The 27238-nt window shown below is 40.8% G+C and overlaps 1 protein-coding gene across 4 annotated transcripts in view; it reads right to left on the minus strand.

Annotated features, from left to right (window-relative positions):
* lrp8 (low density lipoprotein receptor-related protein 8, apolipoprotein e receptor) overlaps nt 1-27238 on the minus strand; it is a 170545-nt gene that overhangs the window by 60487 nt on the left and 82820 nt on the right. For all 4 annotated transcript variants that reach the window (XM_071486399.1, XM_071486398.1, XM_071486397.1 and 1 more), the window contains exon 4: nt 6529-6657. In XM_071486399.1, the coding sequence (XP_071342500.1) occupies nt 6529-6657 (129 nt within the window). The remainder of the gene's footprint in view (nt 1-6528; nt 6658-27238) is intronic.

Raw genomic sequence — 27238 nt, forward strand, 5'->3', positions numbered from 1 at the left:
ATCTGTGGTGCGAGTGCTGACAACGCAGACAGAGAAGAATCAAAACTGATGGGATACAAATGAAGTAAAATGGATGAGAAAGGAACCCAAAAGGACCTCGACATTTGTGAAATGAAGAACAAAAAAAAAACCAAAAACAACCACACAGAAAGTATCCAGGCCAAGGATCAAACCCGAGTCTTTACTGCAGTGGAATGACTGTGTTAACCTTGCTGCACTGTAGCAGATAGTGTTACATACAGGAGAGTATAAACAAGAGTATAAAGTAATACACAGTAAGATGTCTGATTTTGCCCTATCCACAGACCCAGTGGGATAGATGTGCTATATGCCTCGACTCTGTAACTGTATTGGTATGCGATATGAGACAGTGGTAGTGGGAGCTATGTAGGTGCTGCTTGACGTAACAAACTCCATTATGACTTGTACGTAAGCATGATAGCTGCACTGATACGATCATCATATTTTTATAGCTCTCAGGATCAGAAAGAACCTGCATGACTGTGATACAGCCAAACTGCTGCTGCGCCAGGTTAGTGCACATAGATGAAAATACCAACGAGAGGGAAATAACTCAGTGAGTGGGTAAGGAAGACCCACATAAAAACAATTAGAAATATAGTTTCAGTAACAAAAAATTTCACTTTCTTTTTTTTTTTTGCCCAGGTAGCACTGACACAAACACGACACATCTAATTAATGTTGTAGAATCAGTTCCCTTCCACTTATTGACTCAGTTTAATTCTAACCCTGACACACATAGTTTAGTTTCTATTAACAGGCATCTATGATGACTCTTATATCTGAGGGATAAATCAGTCCTACAAGTGTCTGTTCTCATTCAAGTGTGCGTGATCTTACTGGATCTGTATGTTGAGATATAAACTTCTTCAGTGATCCACCTCAAAGAATGGGGAAACACACACCCACAAATATTAATTTACACAGTCCAATTTGTTGAGAATAAAGGTTGATTGGTGAGCAGCTAAAAAATACGTTTTAATTATGTTTTGTTTTAACTTAATAAGAAAAAATCCAAAATTGCAAAAAGGGAGGCCATTCTTCACCAAAACATCTTTACCCAAACATGAAAAATGACCAACACACACACACACACACACACACACACACACTATGAAGCATGCAAACACACAGCTAGCTTCCGCTGTGAGTGAATGAACACGATTTCCCATTTACATAAATTGAAGAGTCATAAACTTTCTTCAGAGGCATCCTTTAAATGTAATAAAGAAGCCCTCTTCCTGGATCCATGTTTTATTCAACATTTGGATATGCTCAATTAGCATCCCTAATTAACGTTAGCAGTACTCCAATTGCAGCTGCCGTAGGAGGGAGATATGGGGAGAGAGGAGAGGAGATCAGAGGTGGAGGAAGAGGTTGTCGGTGATGATGAGAGTGAAGTGATAGAGTGAAAGGGGGCAGGGGTGCAAACAGCACTTAGATGATCACGTGACTGTGTGTTTGCGGGTGGTACAATATTATATGCACAGGCCTTCTACACCACCCAGTGAAAATTATAGTTTTAATATTCTTCATGAAAACATTCATCAACATGCCAACATTAAAGATTTTGCTCATAGCACACAAGCTCCCAATAAAAATCCGCCTGTCTCTTTTATTAGCTACTATTTCTGGTGTTTTTACCAAGGACCTGGACGACTATGTCTGCCTATCACTGATAACCCTAAGCGGTGGCTCGTGTCGCAGGAATCTTACCAGACAGACAGTCATACAGTTTCCCACCATCAACTGCTATCAGGCTGCTTTGTTACAGAGCTTTGCTGCGCTATCTGCACGTACAACATTCATTTGGTTCTTTGTTATTTCTGCGTCTGTGACATCGCGAGTAAATCAATTTTCCAAGAATAATAAATGTAACAGCAGCAGCATGATCAGGTTTGTGTTGGTCTGACTTATCTTTACACCTCCTCTGTTTTAATAAATGCACCGAGTGTGGAGTGACAGCAGAGGAAGACGTTAGATTGATATGTCTGATATATCATCTCTTTTTGTGGCTCGTGGTGATGAAATGTTTGTTTCTCATTTGCACATATTTGTATTACTCTCCTCCTTTGTCTGAGCTGCGCCATTGTGCCTGAAACCAACGATGATGATTTTTGGAATGATTCTTGTCATAGTTTCATATTAAGACAAAACCAATTTATTTACTGGAATAGCTGTTACCAAAAAAAGAAAGAAAAAAGAAAGCCATCTTCTTTTGCGCAAAGAAAAAAAAAACATGGAAAAAAAGAGGGATAATGCAGCAGAGGTGTCTGTACACATCTATATGAAATCAAACAAGGTGACAAAATATAAAAAACAAAAAAGAGTGTGAGAACAGATGTTTGCAGATGTTTTGATGCTGTTATTCAGTCAGTCTCTGTTCAATTTCATATTAAGAATTGGTTCACACTTTTGGAATAACAATTCTTTCTCAATAAATACAAGTTCAGGCTTTGTGTATTATTTGGATTTGCAGGCTGAAGGGGTCCATCATTTAAATAACTATATTCATGACAGGCAAACAGCCAATATAAAAACAATAAAAAGGTCTAATATTGCCAGCAAACTCTATAATGTTAAAGTGGACCACATACAGAAAAGACATCATGTCAAAACCACACATATGTATATACATCCATCACCCTAAAAGCTGAGAGCAATTGACATAAAATGGCCCTTTTAGTTGAAGTATTCTTTGAATCTGTCCATAGCTACTTGTTGTGTTGTGCACAGCCTTGACTGTGGTCACCTTTGTGAGACAGTAACTAAGTGAAGTGCTGGTATATGTGCACACCTAATTCAGTTTTTTGTGACATGTATAGTGAAAATGTACCTCAGCTTTGACATAAAGACAATGGATCCAGTGTGCGTCTGTTGAAGTGGACTAACACGGCTCTTTTTCCATGCACCCGGTGAACTTCTTAAAATTCATCACCGCCACCTTCATATTTAAATGATAGATCAAAAGCTGGTCTCTACAGGTTATTATAACAGAAGGACTCCCATAACACACACACACACGCATACACTCAAAGCCTCGGGTAGGAAATCAATTATCATGAAGACCCATATAAAATATTTCACAGCTATTTCACTTTATTTTCTACTGCAATAAGAGACAGAGGCTCACACAGGTCAGACAGATGAAAGGCAACGATTGTCCTCCGTGTCAACACGCAGGAATTAAAAGAGAATAAGAAAGAGCGAGTGCCTGTGATGGGCAAGGATGAGAAGAGAGAAAGCGCAACTCTTTGTGCGGCTATTTATGTTGTACATCAGAGCGACAGAGATAGCATGTGACCAGAGCCGTGGCAGCTCAGGTTACATGTCTAAATCAACAGTGGCTGATGTTTTCATTAGGTCACAGCCACAAACTCCCTAATGTGATCGCTCTGCGTACCAGCTAACGACTAACTACAGACAGGGAGCAGATGAATGACGGGGCGGAGACACGATCAGAGAGCGTGAGAGCCAACAACCGAGGGACTATGAAGAGGGAATATAAAGCAACAAAGAAATGTTTCTGTCACCTGTCGAGAAAAGTTGAACACGACTTTTGAAACACAGCAAAACGGAGACAAATTTCATGTGTTTGCATCAGCCAGGTTGACACTAATACTGTAAATAAGCTGTCTGAATGTCAAGAACATTTACAATAGCAAAACTGGAATCTGTCAGGAGCGATTCATCATTGGGTAGTCCACCGGGGTTTTACAGCCGTAATGTTGATCACATTTTGTGCATTTCTGGGAAAATCCTGTGGATAGTAGACGTCACAAATTTTGATATATGTTGAGGATGGTGTTGCTGTGTGAATCCTGCCTGCTGTCCTCTCATAGTTCGTTTTATTTTTTGTAAGCAAAACATCACAGCAAACAGTTACATCTTTACAATAGCATTTAAAATATATGCACTGTGCCTGCTTTTGTGTAGATTTTGGCTTTTACATTACCACGCTACCCCCCTGATGCTGAATGGGATGAGACTGCAAACTCTCGATTAAAATCAATTAAAATTTTTATTCGTATTTGATCTAAATTGCCTCTGCGAATTGGTTACATTAGTTTCATTTAATATCTTATATAAGAGAATTTAATGCGAGGAGAAATCTTACAGTCTGTATGTTTATGTTTATGTGTGTGTGTGTGTGTGTGTCTGTTCCTCATTATACATGCATGTGCACTGTGCATGCATACAAGCATTTTATGCATCACTTTCAGCATGAGAATATATGAACGTCACAGTGCCTGAGGGATGATGGCAAAATTATGGAAACAGATGCGCACGCACACACACACACACACACACACACACACACACACACACACACACACACACACACACACACACACACACACACACACACACACACACACACACACACACAAACGACCTTGTAGTTCTATCCTTACGAGCCCCTCGCAGATGTGACGAGGTCTGGGTGACCTCACTTTCCATCCGAAAAAAGATGATGTAAACACTCTGAAGGTCTGAGATGCACAGAGAGGCCCGCGTAGATATTTATACAGAAATTCTCTGTTCATATACATTTTAAGTGGTTTCTGTTTCTATCTAACACAACACAGGTTTAAAGGGCATATATGATATGCAATCTATACACTTCAAAAAAATGCTATGTGTGCATGTGTGTTTGTGTATGCGTGTCTGCCACAGGCTTGGAATCAATAACGCTGTAGGCCAGATGTTTACGCTGATGGAAATCGATGCCCTTTTTATAGCTTTGATACCAGCTGTGAGGACGTAGGACAGCATATGTGGCAAAAGTATAGATGTGTATAATCATACAAAAGTGTGTTGGTGTTGTTGTATACCTGTGGTTTGTTCACAGAGCTACTCTGCAGCTTTTCTATGAAGCTACTCAATAGCCTTATCTATGTGCATTTGTAGATTTCTTTCTATCCAACATTACATTATGACATCCAATCAAGACAGAAACATGCTGTGTGACATTTTTTAAAAGAGTGATCTGGTCGAATGTATTGACTATATGAAGAGTTTACTGCATTTTGCGACAGAAATCAGTTTGAGCTGTTTTGTTTTTATTCTGACAGCAGATCAAAGATGATCAGTGACCACAGAATCGTTATTTATGTGTGTGTATTTTAAGAGTGAGACAATGGGCTCTGTTTTCGTGTGGGTATATTGTGGTTTTAAAGGGAATAACAGCTGCAGATATGGAACAATTCACCAGTGCTTAACTAACCCCTGACACACCCACACATGATTTATATAAGTCATGTGATTCTTGATCCCATCTGTTTATACAGTGAGGGAGCACCATGAAACTATGAACTATGAACTATGAAAACACTGAAAGTGTGCCGCCACACCCTCTGCACACTGTGCATGACACACTTGTACTCTGTGCTTTCATTCACAAAAACAAAGCCCTGCTGCATGTGCACCACAGTGTTCGGTGTAGAGGAGACACCTTCACAGAAACACATGCAAGATAAATAACTGTTTTTTCCCCTTCTGTAAAACACCAGTGGCCCGACTCTCCCAGTCTGCACAGTGACCTGCTTTTCCCCATATCCAGCTCATTGAGCAACAGCCCAGGAGATTGAGGGGAGGAAAAACACATCCTGTTTGACATTTCTAGACACATAACACAGAAAATATAAATTCATGAACAGATTTTCACTTTTCGGCAGCTAATGACGTCAAGACCACAATTAGGACCAGATCTTAAGTGAATCTTAAAATATGCAATACTCTAGGTAACAGACAAGCACGTGTATGGAAAACTCTTGCACATGCTTTACATATCTGATCTGACTGGGTAAAAGCTTCATATACCCAAAATTTTTTAGATATTCTTTTAGATCTGAACTTAGAATCAACCATCACCTCAGGGTCTGAAAAAAAAATCTGTCAAATCACATCCTGCAACAGTCAGAGGTGTCATAATACTACATTTCTAAAAATATGATCACATAGGAGCTTTTCAAGCTTTTTTTCCCCTTCTCACCTCTGACATCACATTTGCATTTTTCTATTTATTATTATGATTATTATCCTTATTATTATATATTAATATTAAAGAAATAGCTATACATTATAAGACAAATAACAAGTCAGCTGATGATTAATTGAGCAGGTAGGAAAATATACCCTTTGTATTCTGTATTACTCAGAAGACACAGAGTAAACAAAGGGCACCGATAACACTGGATCAACCAATGATCATTTAAACTACTGCAAAACGTTTTCTTCACCACCTCCGCTGCCAACACCCAGTGGGGACAAGAATTTTATGTTTACACACTTCCAATTATTTCTGGGTAATAAAGTTCTTCATTAAAACAACAGAGAGGAGCACAGCTGGGAGCAGACAGTAACCTGAGGAGCCTCAGACTGTTTATCTGAAACCTTTTCAGACTTTTGTCCCCAGAGGAAGTAACGATGAGTTCAGACGAAGCTCAGAATGAAAACTGGTCCGTTCAGTCCTTAAATTTCCCCCCACCACCACCACAAACCTACCTGCGGCGCAGTGCTCCTCGTCGGCCCCGTTCTCACAGTCCCTCTCACCGTCGCATCGCCATGACAACGAGACACATTTGCTGGCAGCCCCTCCGCAATCAAACTTCTCTGGTGGACAGGTCTGTCGACCTGTTGTGAGAAGATGGGGGTGTGGGGGGGGGGGGGGGGGGGGGGGGTGTAGAGGTGAAAGAAAACAAATGAGAGAGAGCACCGAGGGGGGAGTATAGGGAAGGGAAAAGGAAAATGGACAGCAGATGAGAAAGTTTGGGGGAATGGATGGAAGAAAAGAGGATCGAAGAAGGATGAAGAAAGAAGGCAGGGAGAGTAAAATGAGAGAAGAAACGGGGAGGAGGCAAAAGATAGAGAGAGAAGGGACAGCCAGTCAATGAAACAGTTTGATAACTTAGTTATCTTGTTGCTCAAATCGATTCCCCCTCAAAGGTCTGCAATTAAACTAGACGCAGAGCGACAGAGGAACAAAGAGGCAGGAGCACTGTCAGGCAGACACAGAGCCAGGAAAACACACTCACACACACACACACACACACACACACACACACACACACACAAACAAACTGAAAAAAAAACAAAAAAACATGAAACACAGTGAGGAAAATACATACAACACAAGAAAGACAGGCACTATTTGGTGTGGTTGTATCCATGTGTACATCAGGGCTGCTTATTTTTATTATCGACTGATGCATTGATTATTTCTTTTTATTAACCGATTAAACACTAACCCAAGAAAATGTCAAAAATAGTTTTAAAAAAAGGCCCAATAAATGTCCCAGAGCTCAAACAGCTTTACAAATGCCTCTTATTCACCTATGAACACACACACACACACACACACACACACACACACACACACACACACACACACACACACACACAAGGCAATGGCTGGGCGCTACCATGCAAGCAACCAGCCTAACTATCAGAAGCAACTTGGCTTTCAATCTCCTCTCCACAGGGGACTCGCGGAGCTGGGGAATGAACCGAACCTGTGGTTAATTGACAACGCGCTCTGCCTCCTGAGCCAGGGCCACAACACGATTTGATTGACCAACAGTCTCAAACCTCAAAGGTACTCAGATTAAAACAACATCAGCGGAGGAAAACGGTAAATCCTGACAGTCATCAAGCTGGAGCGAGAACATTTCCGGCGTTTTCACTTGATTAAAGTGACAAATTAAAATGATAAATGACACAGGCAATCAATACGACCGCTCTAATTAACTAATCAACTAATTGTTCCAGCACAAGCGCACAAAAGAACAACAACAAATGCAGACCTGAAATACATTAGAACACTGAGTTATGAAATGATTTGTCGCTTAACTGATTAGTTAATCAAGAGGAAATTATTCAGCAACTATTTTGATTAACGATGAATCATTTTCAAGTTATTTTCCAAGCAAAAAGGCGTTTTAGAGACGTTAGTATTAGTTTTTCGAGTTTTTAACGCAGGTGAAACCTTGTTTAGTATGAAATTTTTAACAGAAAATTGTAATGAAAAAGTGGTCCCTATAGGTAAAAGCCTATTACAATGGAAAAGGCCATTGTTCCTACATGTGTAGCCCGTGGGGTTAGTGCAGGCAGGAAAAATACAGTCGCTCGATACATCAAATTTACACAGTCCCCACAGCAAATGCTTGTCCTCCTGCAAACCCCCTCACCCTGTCTTACTCCCCCACCTCCCCCTTCAATCTCTCACACACACACACACACACACACACACACACAACACCACAGGGACTCTAGCCCGAGATTACATTACAGAGCTGTGTCAAACTCAACTCCATCAATTATACATATTAGACCACCAACATGCTTCTTGGCAACCAGCCTGAACGTTTGTGTGTGTGTTAATGTATGTTTGTTTGTGTGTGTGTGTGTGTGTGTGTGTGTGTGTGTGTGTGTGTGTGTGTGTGCGCGCGCGCTGCAGCCACAGATCAATAGTACTGATGGGATTTGCCCATTTTATTCTCATTCTCTCTTTTATTCATCTCGTATTTCTTTCTTCTCGTCTTTATTTTTCACAGAGCTGCAGAAGTTGCTGCCGTTCAAACACTGACCCTCGTGGAGGGACGCTGGGAGTTTCAGCCTTGCTGGTGGTGATTGCCAGGATTTTCTCCAACAGTGCAGTTTAGGCTGCCTGGTTCTCCACTACTGGAAAAAAAACTGGCTGCTTGCACAGTATTTTTCTGTGGAACGTTCAGGGTTAAGGTTTCTCCTCTCTCGTCTTTTGCTGGTGTTGATCTCCTGGATGACCACTCCCCCTCCCCCTCCTCCCATCACTCTTCCTCCTACTGAATATCAGGCTCTTGTGTGAGCATCTTTTCAATGTGTCTCCTCTAAATTAGGTTTCCCTCGGCCTTTAAAGAATAAAAGCCTCCTGCAAATCCCCTTTAGGAGAGTGAATGAGCAAGTACCATATCAGCACAGTCTGGTTATTACTGCCAAAGGGACTGAATGGACTGTGTACAGGAAGTGTGTGTGTGTGTGTGTGTGTGTGTGTGTGTGTGTGTGTGTGTGTGTGTGTGTGTGTGTGTGTGTGTGTGTGTGTCTGTGTACTTGTGTCTTTGGACGCACAACATGTGGCTCTTCTGGTCAATGTGATGATGTAAATATGAATACCAATGGGAGGTGTGTGTGTGGGTGTGTGTGGGTGTGAATTGTCTGATATCTGGCTTACTGTTAAGTCAATTTAAATGTGAGCCCTGGAGATACTGCAATGAACAGATAATAGTGGTTTCACGTTTCACATTATCTACCTATTCCAATTGTGTGTGTGTGTGTTTGTGTGGGTCAGAGTCCAAGGGCTACTGTCGGAGACTTTCTTACTTACAAGACCAACCCACACACAGAAACACTGCCGCTCCCCCAGGGACTGAGTCCACTAAGTGTCTGATTGACAGCTGGGTTAAAAGGATGTAATTCATCTGACCGACCGTTTGGGCCTCGGGAGTCGGGAAGGTGGAGTCATAGATCAGCTGCCAATCAAATGACTGAATACAGACGAGCAGGAAGAAAAAAAGAACACCACTGACATTGATTATGACAAAATGAATTAGATGATTTTCACCCCGAGGATAATAACTCACTAAATAAAGAAGATAATTCCAATTTCCTGTTACTGTATGTTAAGTAAATTAAGTAAAAATCTATGACTGTTCAGCTGCTCTCTATTGGCCTTTGAGAGCTTGTACCCACACAACTCATACAGTGTGTAAAGGTTTTTCTGCTTCAGGAGATAATATTGGTTTATGCAAACTAAAAGCTGTGTAATTTAGCAACAGAAAGTAAGCAAAATAAAAGAAAGGAAAGAATATAATCTCAGGTTTTTCTCTGGCTTGTTGTTGTTGTACAGTCCAGATGGTGACGGTGTTTATAGTGAAAGTACTTTTCTCAGACTTTTGAAAGTCAGGGTATGGACAGATTTGCCCTCTGTCTTTGTTCCCCTCTCACTAAATGCTGACAGGTGTATCCAGCGGCAGAGCTGGCACTGATGAGCACTGATGGACTTATCGACGGTGAGCTGGGGACACGTCCGCTGACTGCGGAGATATTGCCGATTGTTATCGTTCCCCAAGCCAAGTGCAACATCAGGCTGCACCTCTCACTGCAGAAAGGTATTAAAAGCTTGAATCCTCCAAAATATATTCAGAGACAACATAAAATGATCACGGTGCAGTTTGTACATGTGCACATCGACGTATATTGTCAACAAAAAGGCAAACAAGTGAGATCCACCAGTGACATTTGTGTACATGCAAACACACAACTACTAATGGCTATAAACCCTTTTCTGAGCTGCCAGTCATAGGTATTTAACTGAATTCACAATTCTCTACACTTTGTACTGAATGAATATTTCATGTGCTATAAAAACTCCTGGGGCACAGAGACAAACACTGGGCTGTTAGCAGCCAGCTAGCTTGTTTACTGCCAAGGCCTACAGCGAATAACAGCTGAGGAACTGATGCTAGCCATGCTCCAGTGGAGCTGCATGGTGGCGAGCAGTAAGAGGTGGTGGTGGAGGAAGGCAGCTCCCAGGTGGGTTTATGCATTATTGAGTGAGTGTAAAACAATGTAGGGAAAAAAAAGCATGTGTGGTCAAGCAAATAAATCCAGGATACATCAAAGTAAAGCAAACAACGCAAATGTTGAGATCACCAGGTCAGACCTTTCCCTCAACATCCACTTCTGCAAAATACATATAGAGGCATTGAAACCTAAACACAGTCAGCTCGGTGCCTTACTCACAGATTTATTTCACAGTCACACTGGGGTTAGCAGTAATTTCCCTGTTAGCATGTGAGATTTTCTCAATATAAAACTGGCTTAGGAAGTGGCAGGAGATGATGAATAACCTGTGATGAATACATTATTTTTATGGAATTTTAGTTTCATTAAATGGAGAAGAAATTCTTTACTTAGAAGCAGGTTTCTTTAATGTACATACAGCATGGACGCTATGATGGGTCAAGATGAAGGAGACTAGTGCTGTGCAATTATCAGTATAACATAAAAAATAGGACATACTTGGCCAATGCAATACTTTATCACCCCACCAACAGCCTTACGCTTGTACTGAATACACTGAACCTCATTAAAATGACTGTCTTCTGCTTTTAATACAGCATCTGACAGTATGCAACAGCTAAATGTTGTAAACCAAATTCACTGAACTAGATTTTTTTTTAGCAACTTCAAACTCTTATGCACACTGCATTAATAGAAGTTTGTGTTGCAAAGCGGGAGTGAAACTGGCACAAGCTGATTTTGCACTAGCTCCAGGAAATATAATGTGGGAGCTCTGACAGTTTGTTGGTAGTGATGAAGCTGTTATCTTTGCAAATATTAAATTAATATTTCGTTGGCATATTTAAAAAGAACAATTCTTTTTTATATTTTGGAAATTGTTGCTCTCATTGGTCTCATTTGGCACATAAGAGACGGCGCAGTCTTTTAGTTCAAACAAGTCCACAACCAAGTGGTACAGACTTGCTATTCTCTTCACACGGCCTGTCTAACTGTCTATGAGCAGTGTATAGTGGTGGACTGAGCAGGGCGCTGTATGCTAATGAACATTTGATTAACTACCTTCTTAATTTCCCTTCACAAGGGAGGATTGTGGTGCAGCGCCACGTCCACTCTCCAGCTGCCTGCCTAGCATCAAAGCTAGCCTCCCAGGTGATTGATTGAGAAGGCTTGTAGCCCCGCAGGCTAATGCTAAGATAATTTATTTATCATGAGCTGCGCGTACGAGGCCGGGAGGTAATATAAGTCATCCTCAAGTCAGTGTCTGTCACAGTGAGACACAATGTCAAAACAAAGGCACGTAGGAGGAGCGTATGTGATAATATGGCACATGATGAATGGGGAGGAGCGGGGGCTTATAGATGACTTACCCTGTACCTGCACTAAGGATTATAGTTGCATGAATTTAAAATGCTTAAAGGTACACTGACTTCACCGCGCACTCCAGACGGCACAGCACTGATTGATGAAGTGCTATGTGCTTTAACGTCTTTTTATGCAAACACACGAGAAACGTCTCATCACATCAGTGGAGTATTATGAATGCCCAAATACTCTGCTCTGCTGTGAATATCAATTCGATCCACATGTACTCCGAAGCCAAATGGGAGCCATACTGAAGGCATTTATAGTTACATAAAAATATAAATGTACAGATACTTTATTATTAGTATAACATTGTTTTTCCCTTTCTCTCTATCAACTTTTGAGAACTTTGGAAACAACAAATAATGAGCGTGACAACGTATTGTATGTAAGAATGTATGGAGTAAGAGTGAATGAGAACTTCTTCTTGCATGTGTTAGACAGACCATCAATTAGGTACAAACTAACAGGGGGTCCATAACAGCTGATCGTCTGTGAAATGGGATAATTAAACTCAAGTTTCAGCCGTGAGGTTGCACCGTAAATTGGCGAGTGGCTGCTTGAGAACAGTAAACTTTTATCGCTTGGCTACTCTGTGTAGTAAAAACAGGGCCAAGGCGTCCATTGAATCAATAAGCAACCATGTACCGTGGCATCCTGGTAGCTCGTTTAATTTCAAACTATTTAATATAGGTCAGCCCACTAACAATACCAAATCTCAAGCTCGAGTCTTTATTTTTATCGTCAGTTACCTGGATTAACCAGGTTTCACAGACAATAAGTGAAACAGGGGAAAAGAGACAGTGACGATGCAGACAGATGGGTGAGAGGGAGGGAATTAGGGGAGAGCTTAAAAAGGAAAACAGAGTGAGATGTAAGAGGGAGAAGTGGGGTCAGATATTGGTCATAAGTAATCAATGAATGTGGCAGAGATTTAAAGACGGAGGTGAGAGAGACGAGAGGCACTGGGTTGGAATCTGATCAAACTGGGGCTTCTTGTGACCCGAGGGCCCACAAATACACACACAATGGACATGAGATTCTCACTGGGTCACTGACCGAGTCAGACCTGAAACATTTCTACAACCACAACACCAACAAACACAGTTGCATAAACGTGGATAAAAACTGCATACTGCAAATCTTCCCAGGTTATGCTATAATCCATTTAGAGATGGAGGCTGGATTGCATCTTAATGTAACAGGGATTTCGAGAAGTAGTCCTCAATGAATATATTGTTCTAATTTGAGAGTGTGCAATTTCATTGAAATAAGTGGAAGGCTTGTAGCGGGTGCATAGTTAATCTCTTCCAGGAATTGCAGTGCATGCAGTATGAATTAAATGCTTTTCTCTTAGAGCTGTAACCTTTATACAGGAGGAGAAAAGACTGTGGTAGACAAAGAACATGAGGCAGGGGAACCTTAAGCTCACAGAGCACTCATATGCATCAATGATTCATACAAGACGAGCGATGTATGGATCAGCCAATTATTCAGCTTGTAAGGATTTTGCAATTCTAATGATGTGATCAGTTATATGGGGTCATATCGTCATGGTGACGCTCATTAACCTTGTTGTAGGCAGTGGTCTTATTTTCAAAGGCTTGTTAAGGGAAGTTTAGGGTCATGCTTTGTTTTGTGTGTGTGTGTGTGTGTGTGTGTGTGTGTGTGTGTGTGTGTGTGTGAGAGAGCACTATTCTCAGAGTTGAGAGTGTGTGGCATTTTGAAATGCGACTTCCCCTGATCATTAACAGCTGCTTTTAGCTAACCTCCGGTCAGGCCACACAGAGTTTAAAGAGCAATGCAGAGAAACTGTTTCTGCACTAATTTGTTGAACAATAATATTTTACATACACATTACAGCTGAAACTACAGGTTTGATGATCATTTCATTATTCTTTCAAGCAAAAGTAGTAAAAAAAAAAACAAAACAAAAAAAACAAAACAAAAAAACTCCAAACATTCTCTGAGTTCATCTTCTGAAATGAAAGGATTTGTTGCTTTTCTTTGTCAGGCATCACTGTAAACTGAAAACCTTTTGGGTTTCGGTTGATTTTTTGTTGAACAAAAGACTTTTGAAGATGTCACCTTGAGCTCTGGGAAGTTGCAACAGAGTGCTACACAGATGATATATTTTTGTGGCATCACCCTGGTTCCCTCGACAAAAAAAAGAAAATGGGATTTTTACATTGGCTTTTGGATTACTGCAGAAAATAAGCTCTGTGACAAAGAAAAGTTTATGATACTTTTTGTTCAGCTAGATAATGTTCTCAACTTTCTTTTAAATTTTTGAACAATCGGCAGAAGTCAAAAGCTAACGTTAAGCTACTAAATACCACGGTTGCACGACTTCAACATCACCACCACTGAACTTCCAACTTGTAGATTTAGCACATACCTCTTCTACAAAAGTTTTTAATAATAAAATTAAACATGAAAATGTCTTGAGATTGTTTAACCACAGACCTTATTTCAGCCATCTAACCAAAAACCCATTAAAAAAAACCCATAGACTTCAGGACGAAGGATCCAGAAGTGCTAAAACGCTCACTAATTAACATTCCTGTGGCATTCATTTCATTTTCATTTCATTTTTTCAGTATTTTGTGCCATTTCATAGACGAAATAATTCATCAAATAAAATGTGCAGATTACAATAAAGAAAACTATCATTATTTGCAGTTTTAATACGCGTGTGTTCTCAGGTTCAGTGGTTTGCCTCTCTCATACTGAGCAGATTTACGATGTGATTTTCCTGTTTGAGCCTAAAGCATCGCCTGACATGAGGCGACTCTAGAGGGTTAGTGTGAGCTGTCAAGTCAAGGAAATGGATAAAACAAGTTGATGGACCCACATGATATGAACATGTTACTTCACAGGTCAGCGGCGATTCTCTTTGTTTTTGGTGTTAAATCAGTCAACAAAGCAATGCATCATTCACAGCGTGCAGAAGAAAAAAAAGATTCATCCAGCGGACAATTCATTCACATGAGTTACTTTGGAGATGGGATAACTGTGTGTGTGTGTGTGTGTGTGTGTGTGTGTGTGTAAATACAGTACAGTAAGCATAATGAGTGCATGCATGAGTTAATGTGGGTCTGTGTTCTCATATATATGCACTAGAAATGTAAAGATAGTTACATATATCTTTGCATGCATGACTGAGTGTGTGTGTGTGTTTGTGGTTGTTTGTGTCAGGAAACATAATATATGTGTGAATGCATGAGTGTGTGAACTGGGGCATGATGTTTGATGGCCACAGAAAATGAGGGAGGCTATGGGATGAAGGGAAGAGTTTCCCAAGATCAGAGAGAAGTTCACTGGTTTAGTATGTGCAGTATTTTGCAATTATGGAAAGAGAAAGACAATATAAACAGGCAGAAAAAGAACACCCATAGAAAAACTATTGTTTTTGTATAGTTGGTCGACTCCTTGGCACTGAATGCAGGGTAAGAGGGTAAGTTGGGACTTGGAGACTGAGGCCAAGGCCGACCTGCTACATCGATGTCGCCCAATTACCAGCTCCACCCCCCCTTGTCCTTCAGATGTGAAATCCAATTTATGGAGAGGGCGTTTGTGGTTAATATCAGATTACATTTTAAATGAAGGTTAGTCTTGATTAGTGGCTTTCATTGGAACGTTGATCTCCAATTATTGTGGTCCTGATGTAGGGAGAAGGGGGGGGGGGGCGGTGTTTTGAAGAGAGAAAGATCAAAGTCAAAGGAGAGGAGAGGAAAAAATGATCAGAGAGCGAAGGTGCAGAAAAAGTAGAGGCATGGCAACAAAACAAGAGGAGAAGCAAATGAAAGGCAGGAAGTGGAGTTAAATCCGAAAAGAAAAGCACAGGGGTCTAGTGATAGTGAGTCAGAGATGATAAGAGGATTCTTACTCTAGATAGGAGACAGAAATGATGTTTCCAATAAAATATTCTGCAAGTTTCATGCAAATTGCTGAAATTTTGGCAAAATCAAATGTGAATCAGTGTCAGTATGTTTCCATCTGCTGACCTTAATGTGACAGGATATGTCATTACATGAGCACCAGTTACTGTGACATTAACAATGATTCAGTCACGTGGGAACTTTAGTGCTTCTTTCTACCTATGTTGCCATTTGTATTTATATTTTTTAAATAAATAATTCTGTCTCCTCTGATCCATGTGAGCGTCGGGGAGTTTTTACACAGCCGATATGGGGATAGAGGCAGTGGTGACACAAGGGCCCCTGTCCAGACATAAACTGACAACATTACAGCTATAAACAACAATGACAAGCGAGCTGTTTTCTGACTGGAGACATGTAACTGCGAGTGGCAGCAGGATGCGAATGAAGCAGAGGCAGGTATCACAACATCAACGTCTATTTGAAAGAATCTGTTTCCATCACATCCTCTCACTTCTGAACACCAGTCTCATTTATTGGTTTCCCATCTTTCAACCACTTTGCAAATATCTGGCATTTCGACTCCTCAAGTCGAGAGTGTGTTTATGTGACTGAGATTTCTGTGGTGAGATGATGTGTCTAAGATGTGTCTCTTAGGTGGTTGTTTTTTCCAGGGGTCTGAAGTGGAGGCTGCTGCAAAGTTAAACTGAAGAAGATGCCCTCCTCTCCCTCTCTTGCTTTCTCTCTCCCCATATCTTCCTCTCTTTCTCTAGGCTGTGAGAGGGAGGCAGAAGGTGCTTGTTAAATGTGGAACCATTAGCAGAGTCTAGACTGTGGGTCTGTCAGCGCCGTGGGGGGAAGAAATACAGCGCGACACCAGCGCTCTCATAGGAAATTGCCACTTTCTTCCAACAGGTGCCTCTTAATGGTTGTTTAGCAGACGACACATTGGGCATTAAAAATACGGTCGGTGGCAAGTGCCACGTCTCAACTAATGAGCGGCTGCAAGAGAGGGAGGCAGACAAAGGGAAGGAGAAGGAGGAGGAGAGCGGGAGCGTATATTTTGGGATGCGCACAGCGCGGGGCTGAACTTGACAGCTGAACTCTGAGCTTATTTCCTCTGTGGCAGTTTATTCAAAGGCTGGATCAGGACACAAAGGCATGGGTGTGAAGATTAAAACAGGCAGCCAAATTATGGGCAGAGAATAGCCGACTTCTGAAGGCCTCTGAATGGACTTTCCTAATGTTGTCAGACAGCTGCTGGCTGTGTAAGCTGCCTTTCAAAGTCACTGTGATGTAAGGTTAAATTCTACACTGTAGTAGCTTGAAAATATTTTTAATAATAATAATAATAATAATAATAATAATCATAATAATAATAAATGTGGAGCCCCACAGAGAACATCTGAAAACAACAACTCTTGGAGAACTTTTGCATGAATCATAGTTTTGATACTGAATTCATCAACTGCAGAAAAGCAAGCTCTGTACTGGTGATGATGCTGGGAAGACTGGTTAATTTACGTTGGAGCAGCATTAGATTGACTGGTAAGACGTGTTTTTGTTCTGGAGATAACTGCTGCATCTTCATCTCTTTGCTCTTCTGTCTTTAGTTCATATGATTCATCTCTGTCCTGAGCGGATTGAACTTACAGCCCGACTACAGACCTCATGGTCAACATTTTGACATGTCACACTTGAAAATGTCATCATTAAAAATAAACATGGCTGCTTTCCTTTCAGGTGTGTAGTTCAAGGGCCATATTACTGTGCACACTGTAATAAATGGAGCCGAGAGATTTATCATCAAAGTTTTAAGATGCATTTGTGCTTTTCCTGCGATGACAAGTGAAATTTCCTCCCCGACTGGTCTTATGAACCATCTGCTTCCTTTTTACTGTTGCTCTTCAGCCTTAGCCCACAGTGGTGGGTCTGTTTGCCTGTCTGTCCGGTTGCCTCTTGACCAAAAAAAATCTGTTGAAATCGCACCTGTTCTGTCTCCCACATCTGTTATCCAGTGTTACAGCTTAGGGTTTCCTCAGAAGAAAAGGTGTGTGGAGAGAAATAAGACTGAAATAAAAAATAAAAAAGATAAGCCATACTGGCTAAATGAAGAAGGAAAAAAATAAAATGAAAACATAATTGTTATTATTATTATGCATGGGTCTTTGCAAGGGCAGACCAAACACAAGCAAAAGCAATTCCATCAGGCAGTTTCACCAGACGCCCCCTGAGAGCAAAAACGTATTGACCACCAATCAATCGTAACCAGGCAGGAGCTCGGGTCACTAATTGAACGGAAGAATAGAATTGACAAAAAAATCACATGGTGGCTGTTGCTGCGTAGGTCGTTTTCTCTCGTTGATTGCCGTGCCCCGCACAGTGTAAACAAGGAAGCCAGTTTGCTGTAAACGGCTGTTTTAGCTTCACACAACCACAACGCGGGGGTCCCAGTGTTCTGGATGTCAGGAAGTTCTGGTTCAATTAATAAAACTGATGAGAAAACATAAACCCAAGAGAGGTTTTCTTATCGTTGATTAGTTCAGCAGCATGTTTCTAAAATCCATCTTCAATGAAATCTGAACTGGATCAATAAAAATGAAGTGAATGAAGTGATCCGAGGCTGTTTTAAATTAACTAAAAATTAAACCATTACTTTCCAATAATCAATTACAAATGTGCTTCTCTTATAAAACCTTAAAAAGCTCTACCTGCAGCAGCTGGAACTGGGTCATTGGACGTGCCGCACCACTGAAACCATGAGATTTTCACTTTGTAACTAATGGGAGTATCATCGCTAATGACCACTTATGTGCACTGATAAATATTTTTTTCTTAAAGCTTTCTAATTAATTGGGTGTTTCTCACAGGGCTTCTTAGGCTTAGCCTTGTTGATGTCATTACTGCAGATTGATGGTACCATATGGCAGCGAAAATGCAGCGTATTCTTAATATCTTCGGTATTTCCTGTTGCGTAGGTTGTGGTTAGGTGGCTATTCTGTATCCTCCTGAAGGGATCAATACACTTTAACTTATTACTGATATAAATCAAGGTAAAGACACGTGTGGTTAATGAGATGCCAAAAGATACAGCAAGATAGGCAGAACAATGCACATGAGGGACTGAGATGATGAGTTTACGATGTGAGAGGACAGAGAGAGAGAGAGACAGAGAGAGACAGAGAGAGAGAGAGAGAGAGAGAGAGAGAGAGAGAGAGAGAGAGAGAGAGAGAGAGAGAGATGACCTTTTAGCGTTTGTTTTTGTTTTCAGCAACTTCTAAGGTGACATTAAACTCACTGTCAGAACTGTAGCTTCAATTATTTATGAGCCAGGTTTTACACGCAAACACACACAGACATGACTCTGTGCGCCTGGAGACGACGATGAAGAACCGCGATGGTGAGCACTGCCAAAGTAAACTGTCCTCACCAGACAAACCACAAACCACTGTTTGTCAAATGCTTCAAACTAACTATGTTTGCATTTTCCTGTTGTGTGAATAACGACCGTCCTCTTTCATCTGTCCTCTCTACTGTGCCAGAAAGTCTTAGGACAGTTGGATGGTTGGATGTATAAAATGTGAATATATCATTGTCAGTATTTGTGTTGTTTTTTTCTCTACAATCTTAACCAAACAAAGTTCATTCTTAACCCAGGAAAAAGGAGTGTGACAAAACCACTGAAGAACTTTTCCTGGAACTTCATCACTGAATTGGGATTACCAGGAAAGATCTTTCGTGCTCATCCTTTCAGCCAACACAGATAAAATGTTGATTTATCTGTATTACAGCTGAGTGAAATTCTATCTACCCATGAAGACCATGTAATACGGTTGAAAGAAGCATAAGTGGATCTTGAGTTTGGATTGCTACGCGACACTGAACCAGGCAGTTTTAAAGCCTAAAATGAACCAAACCTCAACCACAGACTGTTTATATAAGTCATTTTGGAAGCAGTGGCAGATTTTACAAGGCACTAACATATAATCTACCTGTTACATTGTATAAACCTCTGAATGCAGCCTTATGAGACCAGTGAGCTCAGTGCACAGACCTGAAAGAGCCCCATGGATCCTTGTTTTATTGTGCATGTACTGAGCACCTGAATACAGTCTGCCCTTTGTATGTATGACAGTTTTTCAAGTATGACCAATTATCGTGGCTTTCAGAGGCAAGTGTGTAATTTAATCCTAAATTGTACTTCAATTTACCACATGAAGAAAATACAGTGGGAAAAAGTCTGAAGTACATGCAAGTGGCGACTCGAAGCCTGGATTTTCATGCGCACACAAAGCCTGTTGCATTGTTCCCACTGGCTGTTGGTGGTTAAACCAATAACTCACAACCAGAGCTGATAAAATTTTTCTTCCTAATAAATCTGTATTCAACTTTTGAAATGGACTGAATCTGGTGAGCACTGATAGAAGATGTTAATTTGACAGTTTAAATCTCACCAAACCATCTAAGAAGAAAACTGAATGATTGAAACTAGGAAGGTTGGCATATGTAACAGTTGTGTTCGTGTGTGTGTGTGTGTATGTGTGTGTGTGTGTGTGTGTGTATGTGTGTGTGAGGCTTTCTGTAAAAAGAACATGTAGCAGGAAGCTAAAGACTAATTACATAACTCTGACTCTGAAGTAGAAGATCAGAGAGAACTTGGTCACTCACACTTACATGTTCGAATCTCTTTCCGTTTCTAAATTTTTGTGACTGTGTCTTTTGATGGAGGGGTTACTGGAGCTCTACAAGGCTTAAAGAGCAAGGGAGAGAGACACAGGTGAGGAGAGAGGGAAGGAGAGGGAGGGATAGAGCGAGAGAGAGAGAGAGAGAGGGAGGCCACCTGGGAAATTACGCCAGGCGCTGCCACTGCCTCAAGCATGAAATTGAAGCCGTCCGCCACGCAACTGACTGGATCCTTCCCGTTCATATTCCAAAATAATTAACTAGCACAACCTCCTGCCTCCGTGCTGTAATATGCCGACCTGCCCATTGTCTCTCCTCACATGGACAAGGGAAAACCCACATCAGTAAACAGGAGCAGGTGGAACTGATGACAGCAGGGATAGGGAGACAGAGACGGCGGGGGAGGGAGGAAGAAGTTCAAGTTTCAACTTTAACTATCAGCGAAGGGCAGCTGGCTTCACAGGGCTGTTAGACTGTGGTTGTTATCTTGAACAATAGTAGCCAAGAGTTTCCAGATCCTCCTGCAACTGAATTAACAAATGTTTGACATGCTCATATTCATAAGTCACTGTTTGAATATGAACCTAAATGTATAGGATGGATGATGCTGCTGTAAAGAGCTGCTGATGAATGAATAAACAGATCAATAACAGTCTGCGATGCTGGATTAAAGCGCAGTGGTGCTTTGAGCTACATGCTAAAATTAGCATTCTAAAATGCTCACAGTGACAATGCTAACACACTAGAAAAGCTATAATCTTATAGTTCTCTCTCACACTCATCTAACACCCTCTCATTTTAGTGTGTTAACATGCTAATGTTTGCTCATTTGCATTAAACACAATGTGCAGCTGCTGAGATATTTCACCAGAAAAGTGACTTGATGGTTGTGCTGGATGAAAAGTTATGGATCACTGAAGTCAGGAGGCTTCACTCTCTACAGATCTGTACAGAGCTTCATGGAAATCCATCCAGTAATTCGCCTCAGGTATTTCAGTCTGAGCTGAAGTGGTGGATCGTCAGACTGATATCACCATCCCTACAGCCACAGCGCTAGCCTGGCTAAAATTAGCAATATTACTACCAGCCTATAGTATACTGTATAAATATTTAGGAAGATCGACCGTCTCCCAGTTCACTTTCTTATCTTTTCTCCTCTGTAGAGCTACAATTACCACATGAAAAAGAAACTTTAAAAGTCAGTGATGACTCGATATGAGCTCCATAAATCATGATGAGTAGAAGTGGGAGAGAAGTCATGCTGGGATGAGCCGCTGCGCTTCGACAGTTTGTGTCTTTAGATGAATGACTTTCATCAGATGGAATGAAATCAGTTCGAAATCAGGGCAGTTTTAATATCCGACAGTGTTTGGTGAGTTGGTAGAAAGTATGAAACACATCAGTATTTATTAAGCTGTAACAATATATTCCTCAAATTTTAAGACATTTTTCACTATATCTTATATTTTTGTATGTACATTTAGAGAGTTAAGGTGAGTTCAGAACCCTGAGTTTAGTTTGTAGAATAGTTTCATTTAACATCAATGAAATACATGCCAACGTTCATATTAAAGAACCAAATTGTGCTTTTTTCTTTGAGTTAAATAAAAATATAACAGCTTTGATATCATGATAGCAGAATCAAACAGAGTAAAACTGGTTTCTCTGTTATCTCACTGTGCTACTATAACACCGTGATGTGTGACTTGAGGTTACCTGACTTTAAAGTTTCTCATTCGTGTTTGTCTTTTTTTCCTCACATTATGCTTCACTATGAATGTGGAGCCTTTTCTCTACAGCCTTTATCAGCATGCCTCCAAGTGTGAAATATGCCTAAGCAGACTTGTAATGATATGATTACTCTGGTTGATGATACAAGACTTTTATGTTATGAATATAAAATGTCATCTATATCTTCCAACAGTTTTCGCTATATATTCAAAGTTTTGAAGTATCACTTGGACCGGCAGGGGAGTGTAAAGAGAGTGTTACATGTTGGTCCAATATGTGGCTAAGTGAGGTTGCCTGAGTGTCTGATGATGCAGTTCAATGGCCTTTATCTATACAGGGACACTTGGGTGGCGAGAAGGCTTCACTTTAATCCCTGGAGTGTAGATATGCGGCTGCAGAGCTGAAAGTGTGCACACATAAAGAAGGAGTTTGAATAGTGCTTCAGAGAGTCTAATCAGCGGTGACTGTCAAACTGCAGGATCTCGCCGATGGACGCTGACTTTGTAACGTCTAGACCCCCAGAAGAGCTTTGATGTCTGGCACAAGGATTATGAACAAGAGCTCCCCACGGCATAGCACATTATGTAAATTCAGCAGTTATGTGGAAAATCTACAGATGACCCAGCCGTGGATAATGATGAGTCATTTTGTTTTTTTAAATGGATAATTGTGTGTAACTCATTTGGCATTTAGTTATCAGTTTCCTGGATTACCAGCGAGCAGCCTTGAAATAAACTACTCAGTGGAGAAACAACAATGATGGATCTTAAAAATTTTTTATGAACTTTAATCTGGTTCATTGTCATGTGAATCAGGATGTTAATGGTTAAAAAAGGAGTAAAAACTGTGGAAAGGGAAATCAATATTCAGTGACACAGAAAAAAGAAAATGCAACTGTAAATAGAAAATATCTTTAAATATGTATTGGTGCAGTGGTTAGCGCTGTCAACTCACAGCAAGAAGGTTCTGGGTTCGAACCCTGGGCCTTTCTGTGTGACGTTTGCATGGTCTCCCTGTGTCTGCGTGGATTCCCTCCGGGTAGTCCGGCTTCCTCCCACAGTCCAAAGACATGCATGTTAGGTTGATTGGTGACTCTAAATTGCCCATAGATGTGTGAGATGTGTGAGTGTGTGTGTGGTTGTCTTACTCTATGTGTTAGCCCTGCGATAGACTGGCGACCTGTCCAGTGTCCAATGCCCAGTGTCAGCTGGGATTGGCTCCAGCCCCCCCCCCACGACCTGGTTTTGGATAAGCCGTATGAATGAATATTTTGTATCCTGTGTGTGTGTGTGTGTGTGTGTGTGTTTGCTGTGGCTGCTGCTTTTACTGCAGCTTTCCAAGTTATACAAGTTTGTAACTTAACAACTTTAAAACTTGACCAAAGGGAGAGGAAATGCTCATGTGATGAATTACAGGGGCGATTTCATCGAAGTGACAGGTTCACTGAACATCTTGAGGCAGTTACAGGTGTGGAAGGTGAGAAATTCACTGTAGCTTGCTGTCGGTTTGTTTATTTCACCTGTTTAGAAATAGTGTCTTTTGACTCATATTGCTTCCGACGGTGTCTGCACTTGGTCGGTGCAGAACATACTGTGGCGACACACCCATTCTTTCACGCATCCACCATCACTCATGTGACTGACCACTTTCTCCACAATCCCCTCAAGGCCCAGATTCATTTTCAGATGTGTAATTACAGACAGCTCCTGAGGAACCACAGTGCGTGGGCATGTGTGTGTGTGTGTGTGTGTGTGTGTGTGTGGTTTCAGAGGCGCCATCAGAGGTCCATAGTTAATCAGCAGTCAACCAGAGGTCTCAAGGATCAGCCCATCGATTCCCTCCCAGGAAAATCAATCAAATCAAAGGCATTACTTAAACTGAACTCAGATCGGAAAGTGGAGGATCAAGATTGTAGGCTGGCGGAGAGAGGACATAGCAAGGAACTAAGAAAGTAAACAGGCAACAGCCAAGTGTGATATAAAGCAGAGAGTAAAATACAGACATTAAATGAGGAGCCATGATATGACTCTGTAAAGACAGGAGGGAAAACTTAAATTGAAGGAGAAACATCACAAATGCAGAAGCTTCCATACATACATGGCATTATGTGACACTGAACTGTACTGCATCTATGGGAGATTATGGGCTGGCGTGTTACACGGCGCTCTCCATCCTCATCATTGCAACACCACATGAAGGAAAATGTTTTGGAAGAATGTTGTTCCAGAGACTAATTGTAGAAAATTTTCCAAAGCCCACTACGAGCTCCTCTGGCAGCTTTGAGGCAGCCCGACATCTTGCTACAACATTTATGATGGTTTTTCCTGTAATTTGTCAACTATGTGTTTACTGAGAAGATAGAAAACTGTTCTTAATTTCTGCTAAGGTAGCTAACTCTTTAATATCTCATTATGGCAGTATTGGATTTGTTTTAAGACTTTTTTTTTAACTTTTGCAAAACTTAATTTTCATGACTTCAATACACAGAATTATCCATAAGCAATTTAGTTTATCATGATAAATATCAATGTCATTCTTAAACCATATTTCTCAACTCTAATAATACTTTAAATGTCCTGGGTTCTGATGAAAACATGCATATGCAAAGGCAAACACTCATTCTGCTGCGTGCACACAAACGCACACACGTGCACTAACGCGGACTGTGAGGATCAATGTGGCTGAGAAAGTTAGCGGAGCTCTCACAGCGTCTGACCTTGATTAGACATAATGAGACTTAACCACAAGTCCTCTAATCTGATGAAATGACTTACAGATTCACCTTGTGATGAATACTAAACACAAGCATTGACTCCGGCTTTATACAAACACTTATGCAGGCGCACACACTCAGACTGTTTATAGGCAAGTGCACGTACAACATGTCCTTGGCCCATCCCAATCAGACTTATTACTTTGAGAAACTTCAAAGGGCTCTTTGATCACCTCTTCAAAAAATCATCTTAATACAAATTCCAAATAGGAGCTGGCCTGTAGTCACAGCCATGTGGTTAGTTGTGTGATTAGACAGCAGTGGAAAGACTGATCTCCAGTGACTGATCTGTGGAGAAAAACACTGACTGTGTGTGAGATTCAAATGTGAATCCATGTGAAATGCCAGCAAATGTGTGTGTATTCTTGGGGGCTGTCCAGTTTCAACTGTGCTCATGATGTTTACAAAGCAATATATAACTCTGCACTTCAGATCTCTGCCAGCACCAGTCAGTGTGATGTTCCAATTATAGTTAAACCCTGATCAAACCATCTACAGCACTCACACACTCACACACACTGTCTCTGGGGCAGGTACAGGTAGGAAAATGAAAAGTAAACCAAGTGTTATGTTCATCAGATGCAACAATGAGCCAGAGAACTTACAGAGGTCTGACTGAGGTTTGTGATGCAGTGTTGGTCTGAGCCTTCACAAAAGCACAGTCTTCCTTTGAAACGTAGTTCTGGGAGCAAATACTATGTTACTTCCAGCAATTGTAATAATATTCAAGTCATAATCTCTCCCAAAATCATCCAAACCCCAAAGCCATCAGGATCCAGACCTCCTCTACTGTTCTCTCCCAAACCCTTCTTCAAGCCACACATATGCATATACATTTCAGGAAAAGTCTATTTCTAAAGTCTTTTCTCATACAGTCATGGACTTCACTTTTTTAGAGCCTTAAGACCCTCCTCAATGTGAGCTACCCTGGTATCTCATGTAAACCCTTTCTTACCATGAACCTGAAACTTTAAAAAACTAAATTTTAAAAAGTTTAAAAGTTCAGAAACTTGCAAATGAGATAGCTTCTAAAAGTCTCATTAAATATAGCATCACACCTTAATAATTACTGATCTATTAAGTTCTTTTTTAATGATCATCTAATTAGATCTTTTTTGTACCAGCTTACCTTACAACACTGTAGGGTATTAAAACTGCCCTGATTTTGAACTGATTACATCTGATGAAACTTATTCATCTAAAGACACAAACTGTTGAAGCAGAGCTGCTCTACTCATCATGATTTATGATTTTTTCCATTTCTGATGCTCTGTTCCCACCACACAGACACAGACATGCTGTACAAACCTCCCCGCCTCACCTCGCACTCACCGCGCCTCTCTGCTGTCCAATCCCTGACCTGTAAATACTGGGCTGTACCTCTGACTTGCTGCTGATTGAAAAAACATCCACTGATCACAGTGGGCAGTGTTCCATTTTTCACCATTGCAGCAGCAAGTGACCTCATCTCCTGCCAACTTCATAAACAAGAGTGCAACAGTTAAGGTCTGTTTGGAGGCTTTGTTGCATTTTTCATCATTACACTGCTAAAAACATACTGTAACCTTAGAAAAAATAAGCTGATGCTTTGCAGTATTTCAGTGATGGATAAAAGGTCTGACCATGACTTGCATTCATTATTTCATTACATGCACAGTAGCTATTTTTTTAACAATTAAATTACAACTCACAAGCTCTTTTTTTCTGTCTATCATACAAAAAATATCCAATACAAACAAACAGACACTGGTCATTGTAGTTTTTGCTGTAATGTTGTGATGTCTGTGATCATCAGAGCTACTGTCGGTAGCTTCTGCCTTTGCCAATGTTAAGATGATACTTGATACTTGTTCTCCCATTAATGCATTAACTCATAATTATCATTATTTGTAGTAATAAATTAATATTAAACTTAATTTGCCCTGCCATAGTTTCATGTATATGATCACATTTAACTGCTTCTTGCAACACTGACGCATGCAGACACACACAGTCTGAACCAGCCGATTGTGATGAAGCGTTGCTTGTTGTGTGGGGGTGATGCGATTTCACAGGACGATCTGACTATGGATAAGATCACTCAACCCAAGGCTGCGTTGTCCTACAGTCTATATGTGCAGCAAACACTAGATAGACTCTAGTCCGACAGAATGAGCAACAGCAATCCACCTAATAGGTAGAAAAAAAATTTCTTCTATCAGTGTTTATAATGGAACATGTGACCCTA

The sequence above is a fragment of the Trachinotus anak genome, unplaced genomic scaffold (assembly GCF_046630095.1).
Source record: "Trachinotus anak isolate AG129_WGS33_773 ecotype Australia unplaced genomic scaffold, CSIRO_AGI_Tana_v1 ptg000010l, whole genome shotgun sequence".
NCBI lineage: Eukaryota > Metazoa > Chordata > Actinopteri > Carangiformes > Carangidae > Trachinotus > Trachinotus anak.